The sequence below is a fragment of the Chanos chanos genome, chromosome 2, assembly GCF_902362185.1.
Source record: "Chanos chanos chromosome 2, fChaCha1.1, whole genome shotgun sequence".
NCBI classification, from domain to species: domain Eukaryota; kingdom Metazoa; phylum Chordata; class Actinopteri; order Gonorynchiformes; family Chanidae; genus Chanos; species Chanos chanos.
The window spans coordinates 18,831,959-18,845,865 of record NC_044496.1 but is presented as its reverse complement, the minus strand read 5'-3'; the positions used below and the strand labels follow the sequence as shown (position 1 = coordinate 18,845,865).

General features: G+C 42.8%; 1 protein-coding gene across 2 annotated transcripts in view; it reads left to right on the top strand.

Moving 5' to 3' along the window:
• plekha7b (pleckstrin homology domain containing, family A member 7b) overlaps window positions 1-13,907 on the top strand; it is a 69,632-nt gene that overhangs the window by 46,549 nt on the left and 9,176 nt on the right. The window contains exons 9-21 of one of the 2 annotated variants that reach the window (XM_030765670.1): window positions 2,164-2,339; window positions 4,819-5,280; window positions 5,639-6,173; window positions 7,450-7,533; window positions 8,935-8,988; window positions 10,760-10,828; window positions 11,694-11,774; window positions 11,907-12,056; window positions 12,272-12,373; window positions 12,952-13,120; window positions 13,234-13,397; window positions 13,502-13,693; window positions 13,804-13,906. In XM_030765670.1, coding sequence (XP_030621530.1) covers window positions 2,164-2,339; window positions 4,819-5,280; window positions 5,639-6,173; window positions 7,450-7,533; window positions 8,935-8,988; window positions 10,760-10,828; window positions 11,694-11,774; window positions 11,907-12,056; window positions 12,272-12,373; window positions 12,952-13,120; window positions 13,234-13,397; window positions 13,502-13,693; window positions 13,804-13,906 — 2,341 coding nt within the window. Of the gene's footprint in view, window positions 1-2,163; window positions 2,340-4,797; window positions 5,281-5,638; window positions 6,174-7,449; window positions 7,534-8,934; window positions 8,989-10,759; window positions 10,829-11,693; window positions 11,775-11,906; window positions 12,057-12,271; window positions 12,374-12,951; window positions 13,121-13,233; window positions 13,398-13,501; window positions 13,694-13,803; window position 13,907 lie in introns of both variants that reach the window. The other variant, XM_030765669.1, reaches the window with a different exon arrangement.

The window sequence follows — 13,907 nt, the reverse complement described above, 5'->3', positions numbered from 1 at the left end:
GTTTCTTTACCTTTCTGTCTCTTTTGAATGGACAATATCAATGTTCACTTCAAAAGATCTGACATTTCCCATGCTGTTGCATTTCTGCTACGTTTGTGCCCCTCACTCATCTTGATTAATGTCTGTGGAATCACCACTATAAATGCATGTAATGTGTCTGTTATCATAATATCTAAACCAGTGAGAATATATTCAAGCTGGAAAATGATATTACTCTGCGTCACTCTGTACATCACTGTCGTCAGCTGCTCAGCGTTTCTGGTACAGGCCCCATACAACTCATTCCTTTATTCTTCCACACACTTCTCATATTTCATGGGCTTTCAGTTTGGATAATTCTCATCATTATCATCTAGACCACAAATACAGACTGAAATAAGAAATGTGTTTTGAGTTCATGCCAACTGTAAACATTTGAACCTTTGCAGCTCTGTGCGTGCCAATGAGGTGTTGCACCTTTACAGCAGTGATTGTCTGAGAGAACAGTTTATTTTTAACTTTGCCGCGCTCATTGTCTCTTTAGTGATCAGGACTGTCACAAGATTGTCTTGCTTTTCTTTGCTGTTATGTGGGCGTTTTTTGGCAGAAAAAGAGAGAAATTTGTGTTTGTGTGAAAATAGATTTGATGTGACTCCACTGCGGAGAACTGCTGTTGTGTACATTCTATGCCTGTTCACTCAGCACTTTCAAAAGTCAGTCCAAGTGTTTCAGACTGATGATACCATGCTTTGTTTTCTCTACTGGCAGAAAACATCTATTGTTCTCCATGCAGTAAATTAAAATCTATATTGTGAACCAATAAGCTTCCAATGAATTTACCCCATTTATTGGGTTTTCTTAAAAACTACACACACACCATCTGAATGATTGGTCTTTATAACACTGAAGTCAGAATGGCTGGTAAAAAAATGAATGAATAAAATGAGAATGTGCCGTCCTGTATATGTAGCTAATATAGCATTTACTTTGATAGTGACTAAGTGCAAAGCTTGGGGACAGTTATATGAGAGAGTTAAGGCAACTGCAGAGGTAAGAGCTGACATAGCGGCCTATATTAAAAAAGGAAATGTGTCAGGCTGTGTGGTAGATGCTTTGGAGTGTGTCATGCGCGGATAAAGTGCTATAGTGCTTGAAGCTTTGAATAGTGATCCGCAGTGTGTTTGATAGTCTGGCCTGTGTAATGGTCTGAGAGATGAAATAACAGCATTGGCTGGGTGCTATAATGGTCTGACTGGGAGAGGTGGAGCTGTGGGCCCATAGTCTGACCAGAGAGCCAGCTAACTGAATGGCCTGGGTGGGACTGAGAAATATGCTGAGCTGGACTGTGATTAAGCAGTTGGTTGTCACTGTTTGTTGTGCTCCCTACCAGGGTGGGATAGATTAGCCCCACAGCAACAGCTTGGCAGGCCAGTACATTAGGAGAGCAGCTTGTTTAACTGTAGGGCCATTTCACCTTTGGCTCAGGCAGCTGAAGAGGTTGGATGTAAGAGGCTAATTAACAGTTGTGTGTGTGTGTGTGTGTGTGTGTGTGTGTGTGTGTGTGTATGTGAGAGAGAGAGAGAGAGAGAGAGAAAGAGAGGTTTTACTAAGGGTGTGTGTTGTTTATATGTCATCTAAGAGTTGTGTTTTGCTGTTAAAACTGTTAAATGATAATATTTAGATAATCAACAGAATTGTCTACGTTTGTGTTGCTGATATAGCATTAGCTGTAATTTGAAAAAAAGTAAGTTAACATTAAGCGTGTAATATGAAGACTGTGTGTATTATGATGATTTATTGTTTTTACAAATATTTTGATGGCCTCAAACAGAAGAGAATGGAGCTTAAAATGCTTGCATAATGCCTGAATAACTGTCGGTTTCATTTGGCACAACTGCATGGAACAATGTGCATCAATGATAAAAATGATCATTGATAAATGTCTCTCAGTTTCAACCCTAACTGCTTTTCACTACAGCCAGTAAGTAACTGTAAAGACAGTCATTTTTGCATGAATTCCCTTCCTCATCTTATTCAGGTGGCTGTGCAGTGGTGCCGACGGCTCTAACTGTCGGAGCTGACCGAGCCCGTTCGGTTCTGGTCTCACATGCACATCCTTCCCGTGTGTGGGCAATCTCGTCGAAGCTGACGTCTCTTTTTTTCTGTCTCTCCCCCCCCCCCCAGGCCAGTCACACGGGAATGCGCTCCTACATTTATAATAAGAACTCTGTGATTGGCTCCCAGGCTGAGCACAGTGGGATGAGGACCTACTTCTTCAGTGCTGACACGCAGGAGGACATGAATGGCTGGATCAGGGCCATGAACCAGGCCGCTCTGATGCAGAGCCATGGCATGAAAAGGTTAGTCCCTAAACTTACCTCCCTAATGCTCTTCTTACACCACTGACCTGGTTCCTGCTAACCCATTAAACCTCTCCACTTGTCCCACTCTTCTTTCACCAAACCATCTATTAATCCATACTTTTGTAAACTCACTGCATATCTGCTAATGCTCGTGCCTCCTCACATTAGTACTACTTCTGTTTCTTCTACGTTTCTCTTACTCCTGTCTCCCCTACATTTCTACATTTCTCTACATATGTTTTGTCTCTCCTGTGCTGTTCCTTCGACTCTTATCCCTTGTAAATTACTCATCTGTTCCTCATAGTTCATTAGATTTTTTCTTTCTTTTTCATGGGGTGTGTTTTGTTTGTCTGGATGTTTTCTTGGTGTCTGTTATTTCAGTTTAGCTTTCTTTTATGAAATTTATTTTGTCTACTTAATCACAGTGAGGCAATCTGGTAACCTTGAGAGGAACAGCTGTTCTCTGTCAAAACAAGTGCTTTCTTATGTGTGTCTGTGTGTGTGTGTGTTTGCGCGCGTGTGCGTGTTTTTTTTTTTTTTTATTATTCTGGGAAGCATGTAGAAACATTTGTGTCATCTTTCATGAACTGGAAATACAACAGACAGCTTACACTGCTCCCACTCTAGACAAACCGGCTGCGCTGTGTCCAGAGGTAGTGTGAGTGAGTGTGTGCACCGGGATCTGACCTCTCTCCTCTCTCAGGTTTTCACAGTCACATATGCAGCAGAGTATAGGAATGTACTGCTGCCAAGAGCAGTGCAGCATTGCTGTGGTTGCGGGGCTGCAGTGCCATGGCCGTGTGTGTGGTATGACACTGCAGCTCCCTGGGACTGGGACCACTGCGGCATGTTGCTCCACCCTGACTGGTAGCCAGCTGACTCTGGGCCAGACATCCCCGCTCTGGTGTTTGAGTGTGGAGTGTGCTGAGTGCCCCGTTGCTCTCTGTGTTAATCACAGTAAAGCAGTAAGCACAGGACGGCGTATTAGATCATACTAGATTGTAATTGCTAACCGACACATGTTAAATATCAATAAATTAAAAAAAAAAAGCAAAAACTTTTTTATTCTTCGGTTTATCTAAACTTCTTTGGGATGCATTTTGTAATATTTGCTAAGCTTTTTATGTTGGAAGATGAGCTGGCTGAAGAAAGTTCTCTTTATATTTGTAAGGATCACAGTCATACCTTGTGACAGCCTGTGGCATGTTTAGTCGTGCTAGAGACTGTGGGCTGTCAATTTGAACAATGTTATGCTGGAGTAAACTGGCCATGCAGAACCGGAGCGTGTGTTTTTGCTGATGCTCTTGATCTCATGACAACAGCGCCATCTAGAGACAAGTGCAGGTTATCATAAATGTACAGTGTTGCAGGGAGCATTGCATATTTTGAGAAACTTAAAGGAGTAGCTCTACATAAAAATATGTGTTTTTTTTTTTAAATGTTTATTTTGCTAAAAATGAGGGATTGAAAATAGAATATATATGATAACAGTGGCTTTACACTGACAGATAACAGATAAAAAATGATTTCCCTTAAATTTAAAGTAGGCCCATTTTCAAATCTCAAAGGTTGTGCAAACTGCCCTTTTGGATTTTAATATTCTTCCTATGGTGTTTGATTTATTAGAGTCTAAATGATTTTCATGTAGAGCAATCACCTGTGTCAAACCGGTGGAGAAATATATGTATGATTTATGAAAATGATTGTGGTGCTAGTCTGAAAATCTGGAAAAGATAAGTCAGATTAATCGCTCCAGCCAAAAGGGGGAGTCGTAAATTAGACTGTGGCTTGTATAAATGTTCTGTCTCATCCGCAGATCTATTACACAGGATCGCGGATGAAGAGACCACTCCTGACTATTTGTTTTTAAGACAAAATGGCTGTCATTGTCATTCACACGTCTAAATGTGTTTTTAAATGTTTCTCTCTCGCTATATAGAGGGTATGAGAATGTGTTGGATATCCAAATAGGGATTCCCTGCTAGTTTAATTTTTAGCTAGCAGGGAATCCCTCTTTAATGTTTTAGTGCGCTGTTTCATTTTATAGCTGTTACTCAATCGAGGAATAGCTTTTGGAAATGTTTCAAGTCAGTTGAACCGTCCATGGCGACTTGTTATTTACAAATCAGTGATTAGTGATTCTATTTTAAAAAGTCTCTGTTTTGTCACATTACAGTCTACAACAATGTAATATGAAAAGAAGGTGTTTATTGTAGTTACTTTGGTGAAAATTACATAGACTCATGTGTATGCTTTACCTAACTGAAGTCTTTCAATTTATGCCTGTCTCCTCTGTGATCAGAGGGGTGTCAGTCAGAGTGCCAGGAAGTAATAACGAAAATAATTCATTCTGGAAAAATTGTTTCCTCTCATCAGTTTTCAGCTCTGGCTTTGATTTATAAATGAACATCCAGTATTTTATCACTAAAATAAATGAGTGTTTATACGTCCACAGTTTCTTCTTTTCTGTCCACAGAGAGGCAGAGAAACCCCACAAGACAGAGCAACAGGCAGTCCCACAAAGTAATCACGTCAACAACAGCAGCAGCAGCAAAAGCTCCTCCCAGCCGGAGGGCCTCCGCCAGTCAGTGAAGGGCGAGACTTTGGATGGTGAGCTGCGCCAGGAGCGGGAAGCGGAGGAGATACGTGGTTTCAGTAAGGAGGTGCCGGAGGGCCAGGCCAAAGCTACCTCTCGTGGAGGGGAAGTGGATTTGGATGGTCTCTCCCCCGAATCAGCTTCGACCTCTCGAGTGTCCTCCACTATGCCTGCCCACAGGAACGGGCTACACCCCTCCGTCCTGCCTGCTGATCAGAACGGGAATGTAGTGTATAAGAGAGGCCTGGTCCCACGCACAGACACAGAGAAACAAGTGCAGAGGAAGACGGCCTTGGCTCAGGTGGAGCACTGGGTGAAAGTGCAGAAGGGAGAGCCTAAAAGGTCAGTCTTCCACCGGCTGCCAGCCCCTCGTTCTACAAAACTCCACCATATGTCATTTATACACTTAACGTTACTTACCACAGTGCTAGTGAAAGAGCGCACTCTACTGGCAAAAAGCCATTGGAAATAAAGTTATTAAAAGAATAGCTTTCCTTTCAGTTAAAATTTTTGTCAACCCCCCCCCCCCCCCCCCCCCCCCCCCCCCCCCCCCCCCGAGTAACTTTACAGTTTAGACCTAATTACCTATTTCTGTCGTATAGAAATGATTGTAATAAACAGCTGGTGCCATTACGTGATACCGTTTATGTGAGAACTCGTGAAAATATAATGTTGACTGCTCATTTGTTTCTGAATGCAGCATCCCTTCCACTGAGTACACACTCTCCAGGCACACTCCACCTCTGCAGCATAAGGCTACTATGGTAGAGGCCTACCAGTCATTGCCAAAGTCTGCCCGTCACCTGGCTGGCGGGAGCTCACCACCAGTGCCCCGTAATCTACCGAGTGACTACAAATACGCTCACGACCGCCTCAGCCACTTCCGCATGTCTACGGACGAGCGCATGGCCACTAAAGAGGGCATGGTGTGGCAGTTGTACGAATGGCAGCAGCGCCAACAGTTCCGCCACGGCAGCCCCACGGCGCCCATTTACGCCAGGCCGGATTACATGGACACCTCCTCCTTCAGAGTGACCTTAGAGGTGCCGCGCTCCATCTCCGTGCCCCCTTCCCCCTGCGACATCCCCCCGCCTGGCCCGCCTTCCAAATCCCTGTCCCCGCGCAGACCGCACACGCCGGCCGACAGGGTGACGGTGCGACCGCTGGACGAGATGCCCCCCGTGGACACGTCTGGCTCGGGCTCCCCCAGACGTGTTTGCCCTCAGCTCTCTAAGGTAAAACCTTGAGTTTCACACACTTTCAGAGCCTTACCCTGCATCAAAGTCAACAGTCCACTTTATCTCCACCAAAGTGTTCTCTGCTAACCACCAAAGCTAAGCCTGTCTCTGGGAAGCTTCTCATGAGAAGTAGCCTGCTTCCACGTTCCCGACATTTTGCCTTTGAACCGCGAGGATTCACAGAGTCTCCACCCAGGGTTTGTTCTCCAGGTGCCGGTATCTGTGTGTGTGAGTGTGTATTCCGTTATCTACGTGCCTCTACAGAGGACTGCATGGGGCAGAGCTTCACAGCGCGTCCGCTGCCACACCCACCACATGAGAGAGACCCGCCCTACACCACATTTACCAGACACAGCACTCAGATCAGTCAACTAGCCTCAGAACCGTAAACACAGCATCGCTCTCACTTCTTTTCAGCATCAGTTTGGCCTCGTGTGAAGTCACTAATTATGTATTCCAACCCAAAAGCCTTCACAGGAACATTTTAAATATGAGCGGCAAAAAAACACATTTCATCTTTAATGAGGGATTCCACGGCAAACAACACAGGCTTAAAGAGCATTTGGTTTGTGGGTGCTAAATTTAGTACAAATGAAGTTTGTTTTGTTGTACTTGGCAGCTTTGGGATAGCGATGGCCTTTTGACTTGAGTGCATATATGAATGCTCCACTAGTGGACCTCCACAGAGGATCATTAAAGTTTCTGTTATTAGCCAAAGGCTTCCTAGCACCCTATAAACAGCCTATCTGAAACATCAGCAATGGTTTCTTTCTTCTGATCTCGCATTTAAATAAAAAACCTATTATACAGCAAAAAAATAGTGGCTTGGGAATAACAGTGGAAACATGCGCACAGTGCTTCTCTTGCTGGTAGCAAACAAATGTTATTTTAAGAAAGCAGGTTGGAGCTAATTTATGTGTAGTTAATTAAATCTCTTGTTGTTTGTGTCGTTTTAAGGCTCTGTGATGGTCTTAGTGGAGAGATTCTGTATGTTAAGCAAAAATGTCAAATCCTCAAAGCCCTGTAGCATTTGAGATGAAGCACAATTTTTTTTTTTTTCTTGACGTGAAGATATGAATATATAAAAAATATGCTCTGCAAAGCATATGTTGGATGAAGAAGCTTTTCAGATTGCTGGGCAAAAAAAGGCCACCTTAACTACAAACCTCTTCACTGATATTTGTGTAGCTGTACTCGCTGAATAAATTAAAGCGTACTTTATATGGTAAGACCATGCAGTCATTGCTTATTTGACTTTTCTCTGTTCCCACAGACTGCACAAATTGAAAGAAGATCTATGCCAACCATGGGCTACATCACACACACTGTCAGTGCACCAAGCTTACATGGGAAAACGGTAAGACTAAAAAAAAAAGTCTGTATTTCTCACTTATCAAAATACACCAGATAGGAGATGATGGATAAGGGTGCCCTTGAGATAAGAGTATTGCACAGACTCAGACTCACAACTCTGATGAGCTGCACACTGTCTCGGTTTCCAAGGATTGCGGGGGAGGGGGGGGCTGTTTACTGATTATTAAAGAAAGGTTGGTGGATGACTGGGAGTGTGTGAGTGGGTTTCACACACACACACACACACACACACACACACACACACCGCTCCTGTGGGCTGTGCTCTGGCGCTCATGTGCTGAAGCGTTTGTCTCTGCCCTTCCCCTGGCCTGCAGCCGGAGGAGCTGACCCTGCTTCTCATTCAGCTCAGGAGACACCAGGCCAAGATGGCCAGCGTGCGCAATGACGCGCTCACCCACCTGCAGTACCAGCACAACGGCCTCTCAGGCTCCAGCCTGCAGGTCAGGCCCCCCCCCCCCCCCCCTTACGCCCCAACACCCTCAGTGCTCTCCCACTGTCCCTTTGCCCTCATCCCCTCATACGGCTGTGCTCGTATCCCATAGTGGAACCTCTGTCGGGTTTTGCTACCACCCGTTAGCATGGGGCTCATTGTACAGATGTCACAGCTTGGTCTGCAGAATTTGAAATAACAGCCTGTGTTGTGTTTTGAATATCTCTTTTTTTTTTTTTTTTTTTTTTTTTTTTTTGTAATTTTGCATTTTGAATTCTATGTTTTGCATCTTACCGTCTCCATTTATAATTTACTCAGCCAAAATGTATTTCAAGCATGCTGCTTCTTTGTGTGCATGCATTCACGAAGCTGATTTGTCTCTGTTAACTGAAACAGCAACGCAGAATCATTTTTTGAGGTCTTTGCAGTATCAGTCCGTCTCAGTGACATTTTGAATAAGTGAGAGATGATTTAGTTTATAGGGCTGTATTATTTCAATCCGTAACTATGGTGAGCATAAACACCCCTCACCTTTTTTTGATGTATATATCAATACTACACCACAGTGCATGAATCTCAGATCTGCAGGCCAGAGTGAAAGCTGCAAAGGTGCTCAGAAGCTCACATCTTCAGGCATTTAGCTAAGCTCATTACTCTTTGTGCTCACATTCCACTGACAAACTTCTAGATAATGACTTTTGAGATCTATGACAGGGTTTTGGGAAAAAATCTGGATTATTATTGTGTATTCCCAACTCTTTGCAAGCACTGCAGCAATGAGACACAAATCTTAGCTTGGTTAATAACTAATCACCTCGTGATCCTACTGAGATTTAATCGACAGAGACATTTTTAAGACGAGAAATTCAAATTGTGATCAAAATCTCAAGTTCTTTCCAGCATGCTTTGCATCTTCCTGTCATGTGATCTGTCTCTTCATTCCCCCACTTAAAGGCAGATGATACTTACATGCAACTGAAGAAGGACCTGGAGTATCTAGACCTGAAGGTGGGCCTTGGTGAATCTGCTCTAATCTCTTTTTCTCTCCTTCCTCCCTTCACCCTCCCTCTCTTCTTGCTGCTGGCTTTGACTACTGAATGTTGTTTAGCCTGTCTGTCTTTCTCTCCCCTCTATGCACAGTAATTCCAGCCCTGCACGGTCATTCTACGGGACTCTAGAATGACTTTGGCTATAAATAATTGCGAATAGCTTTTGTGTTTGTTGCACTTTTTAGAATACTCTAGTTGAATGAAAGTATTTAATATTGAAAAGAAGTTTTGTACTCTAATTGTTGTAACAGTAGATGTTTTAGCATGGTACACCAACTATAGCGAATCGGTGAACGGCTAATGAATTTTGATGACGTTGTTGTGAATCTTTAGGGAGTGTGAGAGTTTTGTACCCTTGCTGATGGAAATTGTACTTGAAAGCTGCATTTCACTGAAATGAATTTCCCATCAGGAAGGACATCTGTCTCACTTCCTCCAGTGCTTTTGCTCAGAATGTCTCTACTTTTATTTATTTATTTTACTTAAGTTACCACTTTAAAGTCCTTCCTCAGCTGTTTTGATCATTGAGATTAAAATATGAGGAAGAAGCTGGTATACCAGCAATCGTATGCGCTTTCTTTAAAAAGGCAATTGGTAAGAAGCAAACAGCTGCGGGAAGGGGACTTTAAATGTAAATGAACCATTTTGCTAATATGGTGTTATTAAAGCTTTTAATCTGTACACGATTTGTATGTCTAACACCTCAAAGTCCAAATAAACAAGTTTCTTTGAGTGGGGTTGGTAATCCAGTCTGTAACACTTTTTTTTTTTTATCTTCATTTTTAAGCAGATCAAAAGTATTGATCCTCTGATGCTTTTGGTTCGCAATATCTTACAAAACTCCACTCAAGGTTGTGGTTCCAGTTTAAATGTAAGGATGGTGTGCATACAAAGCCTCACTGTTCCATGGCTTGCCCAGTAGATTGTGGTGTCTTCCCTGCTGGCCTTTTCGTGCTGATAGGTGCCTGTTTCAGAGCAGTTGTGGAGCCCTCATTGGGCAGGCATTATGTCTCTCTGTGTCTGTGCTGCTGTCTGAGACTCTAATGCATGCATTATTAATGTAATATTACACAAAATGTTACGCGAGAGCTTATGTGTTTATGCCCTTGGTTTAATTTTTTAAATTTTCTTTTAAGAGGCTTCTCAATGTGCTTTTTGAAAAATATCAATACTACTCTAATGACACTATGTTAGTCACCTTGCATTTTGAGGTCAAACCACTATGATATTTGGCTAGTTCCAAATGTTTGCATAGCTTCCAGAACCGCTAAAATCATTTATGAGTTTTTTGCAAAGTTAAATGACTGAAATGTGGGAGAATGTTTGCTCAGATTCAGTTGGCTGATTCTCTAACTCCAGCCGTGTTTCTCAACTGACCTCTGTTTATGACTTAGCCTGAACTCCCACATGGCTTATGTTAAGGACATACAGTAGATAAAGAGTATTGATATTTTACCAGGGAAATATCAGTTTTGTCAGTAGGTACACGTAGCATTCATAAAGCTCCCAAAAAAGCTGTGCCAAAAATATGATTTCCCCATTTTTTTTTTTTTTTTGTAATTGTATTTGTGGGGTTTTTTTTGTATCTTCTTTATATTTGTATGGAGTCATGCAACTTGTTGTTGCCATAGTGAAGTGTTTTTTTTTTTTTTTGTTAACTAATACTTTTTCATTCAACACAAAAGTGTTTGTAGAACTGTATGAGCATTTTTAGATGTTGGATTTAACAGGTCACTGGACGTGAAACTCTCGGTGACAGGCCTCCGCGACCGGTTAAAATAGCTGAAAGTGACATTGACGTAAGTCCAACGGTCTTCTCTGCGCTGCTGCTTGATAAATGCCCCCCTTTCCAGCTCATTTCTCTCCTCAGTGATCCTCCTCTCTGTTTGCTTTCCACAAAAAGCCATTACCAGAGAGAGCTTTCCTAAGTTCAGACTCAGTAGTTGTGCGAGTAAACAGAGGCATCAGAGTGAAACAAACACGCAGTGATATACACTGAGGAGAAAGGCAGGCTCTCACAGTTCTTGGGAAGATTGAAACTATTGACGAGGGCTTTTATTTTGAGTGCTCAATTTAAAGAGAAAAATACATGCAATGGGATTTATATTTTGAGCTCTTAAATTTTTCAGTTTGATTTTTGTATTCCGGCTTTTTTCTCTCTTTTCATATGATTGGAGGTAAATAATATGGAAGTCCTGGCTTTTCATCATTAACATTGTTCCAGTTTAACAATTTATAAGAATTTGCTGGTGAATTTATCTGAATGATGAATATTTAATGGAGTTAAAACAACAATATACTGCAGTAAAATAAAAACAGCTTAATAATTAATTGAGCAGAATGATAAATAGAGCCCAGAATAAACACTCTCTGCATGAGAAAGGCTGTAAACTAGGCAGTTCTGCAACTTCTTTTCTCCTTGTGTACATAAACTATAACCCATTTTTCTGAAAGAAAATATATTTATTTCAGTGAATAATATCAGCAGAATTGTGATAGGGAGCAAACAACATAGGATAAATAAATGTTTAATGGTGAAAACTACTGGGTATTTTATTTTCTGTTTACTTTTGGACACTGCTTGCTCTTTACCCAAACTTTAGTGAGCCTATTCTAATTCAGCTAATTCCAGTAAGCATAAACTACCTTTTACATTCCCTTCAGGTGACGTTAAGCAAATTATGTGAGCAAGACAAAATCCTTCAGGAACTGGAGACCAGGATACGCACACTCAAGGAGGACAAGGTAGTGCTCAAGACCTTGCACCTGTCTTTTAAACTCATCTTTGGTCCTGTAGCTTTTTTGAGAAGTTGTACAAAACCTCAATTAGTCCCCCCCACACACACACACACTCACACTCTTCTTCCTTTCATCCAGGACAAGCTGGAGTCTGTTCTGGATGTATCTCATCAGCAGCTGGAACAGTACCGGGACCAGCCGGCACATGTTGAAAAGATCACCTACCAGCAGAGACTGCTGCAGGAGGATGTGGTACACATCAGAGCAGATATCTCACAAGTTTCGACGGTGAGAACACACACACTGATATAGACATACCCATGGACACAGCTTACAAGTCTTTGCATGGCTACCATGCTCTTCTCACATTGCCACCACTGATTTGCAAGACTGGCTCTCACATTTGTAACAAAACATGTACGGACAAAAATTTACCCACTTATTTACCCAAAGCATATGAAGATATAAGTATGGAAATTCTGGTCTGACCATGTTTTGAGCAGGAGATGGAGAATGCTTGGAATGAGTACACCAGACTTGAGAAGGAAGTGGACCGTCTACAGTCAGTTCTGCAAGACCAGATGAACCGCAGCATTCTGTCTCAGGTTTGAAACAAATAGAGTGTATCGTCACACTCTTTATGTGTGGAATGTGTTTGTGTTAATTAGAATGTACCATCAGTGTTTGTTTATACGACACAGAAACATGTCAAAAGGCAGGTGCACATGAAACATGTAGCTCTGAGCAGCAGACAGTGCTCAGTTGCATCAGCATTTACCAATGACAGGGGGATGGGAAACATCAGTTAGCGCACTTGTCTGACATGTGTTTCTTAATTCTGTGAGGTAATAAAAGAACAAGAGTAATAGAGTAAAGAACAAAATCATATAAGAGAATTAGAAATATTGGTTTAGCGATTAACATCAAATGTCAGTTTTTAACAATAGTGATGGAAATGTTGGAAAAAGAAGAAAAAGAGCCGGTTTAAGTCAATAAAGCATAATTTAAAATCTTAAAATGAGAAGAAAAAGAAACATTTTTTCTTGTTCCACTTCAGAACGCTTTCTTTCTTAGTTCTGGTGACATTTGTGACAACGAGACATTCACCTTTAAGGTGCAGGTGACAAGCATCCACACTGGCTGTCATTAACAGCTCTACTCTGCTTTGGTACCCCTACCGCAGGAGAAAGCCCAACTGAGGAGGGAACTGTGGAGAATTGAAGATGTGATGGCTGGATTGAGCTCCAACAAGGCCAACTACCAAATCACCATTAACTCTGTGCAGAACCCAGGTGAGAGGGGGCCTGTGGCTTCCACCACCACCACCCCCATGCACTGGAGTAAAGACAGAGGTACAGAGAGAAGCCATCACCATCCCCCATCAACACTACATCCTACTATGTTCGTTTGATAGTAAGGAGAGTGTGGATTTATGTGTGCTGCGTGTATTATATGTTTGTTCCAGAGAGGAAACTTGTGCCTTCAGTGTCGTCACCCTCAGTGCCTTCTCTGTCGGCAAGCCCCTCCATGGGGGAGCTGAAACCCAGCCAGCTTAGCCCCCACCTCAGCCCACTGCAGCCCCCACAGCAGTCTATGCAACAGGGCCAAGTGTCCCACAAGCCAAAATGGGTATGTAGCAGTCAGAGTTTGGAGATGTAGCATCAAACAAAGCAGGCTGTAACTCTAGTTAACAGAAACTCGTTTTACCAAATCTGTACATGGGCAACCTCCAGGTAGAGGACGATGCTCCTCCTAGACCTCCTCTCCCTCAGCTCTACAGCCCTGATGAGCACCCTCCTGCTGTACCTCCCCTACCCAAGGAGACCTCCGTCATCCGGCACACGTCTGTGCGCGGTCTCAAACGCCAGTCTGACGAGCGTAAGAGGGACAGGGAGATTGGCCAGTGTGCTAATGGAGAAAACAAGGTCTGTATCTGCTTACAAGATCAAAGCAAGAACCAAGTGGCCGATTACCATATCAGATATCGGTGTGGGTAAGTGAAGTTCTGAGCTCTGTTCTTCTGGGGGCCCCCCAGGTGGAGCTGCGGACATTTCTCAGTGAGCCTGAACTGCTGGGAGTTGGTAGTGGGATGGGAGGATCAGCATTAGACAGTGGCTACCAGACATTACCCAGCAGAGG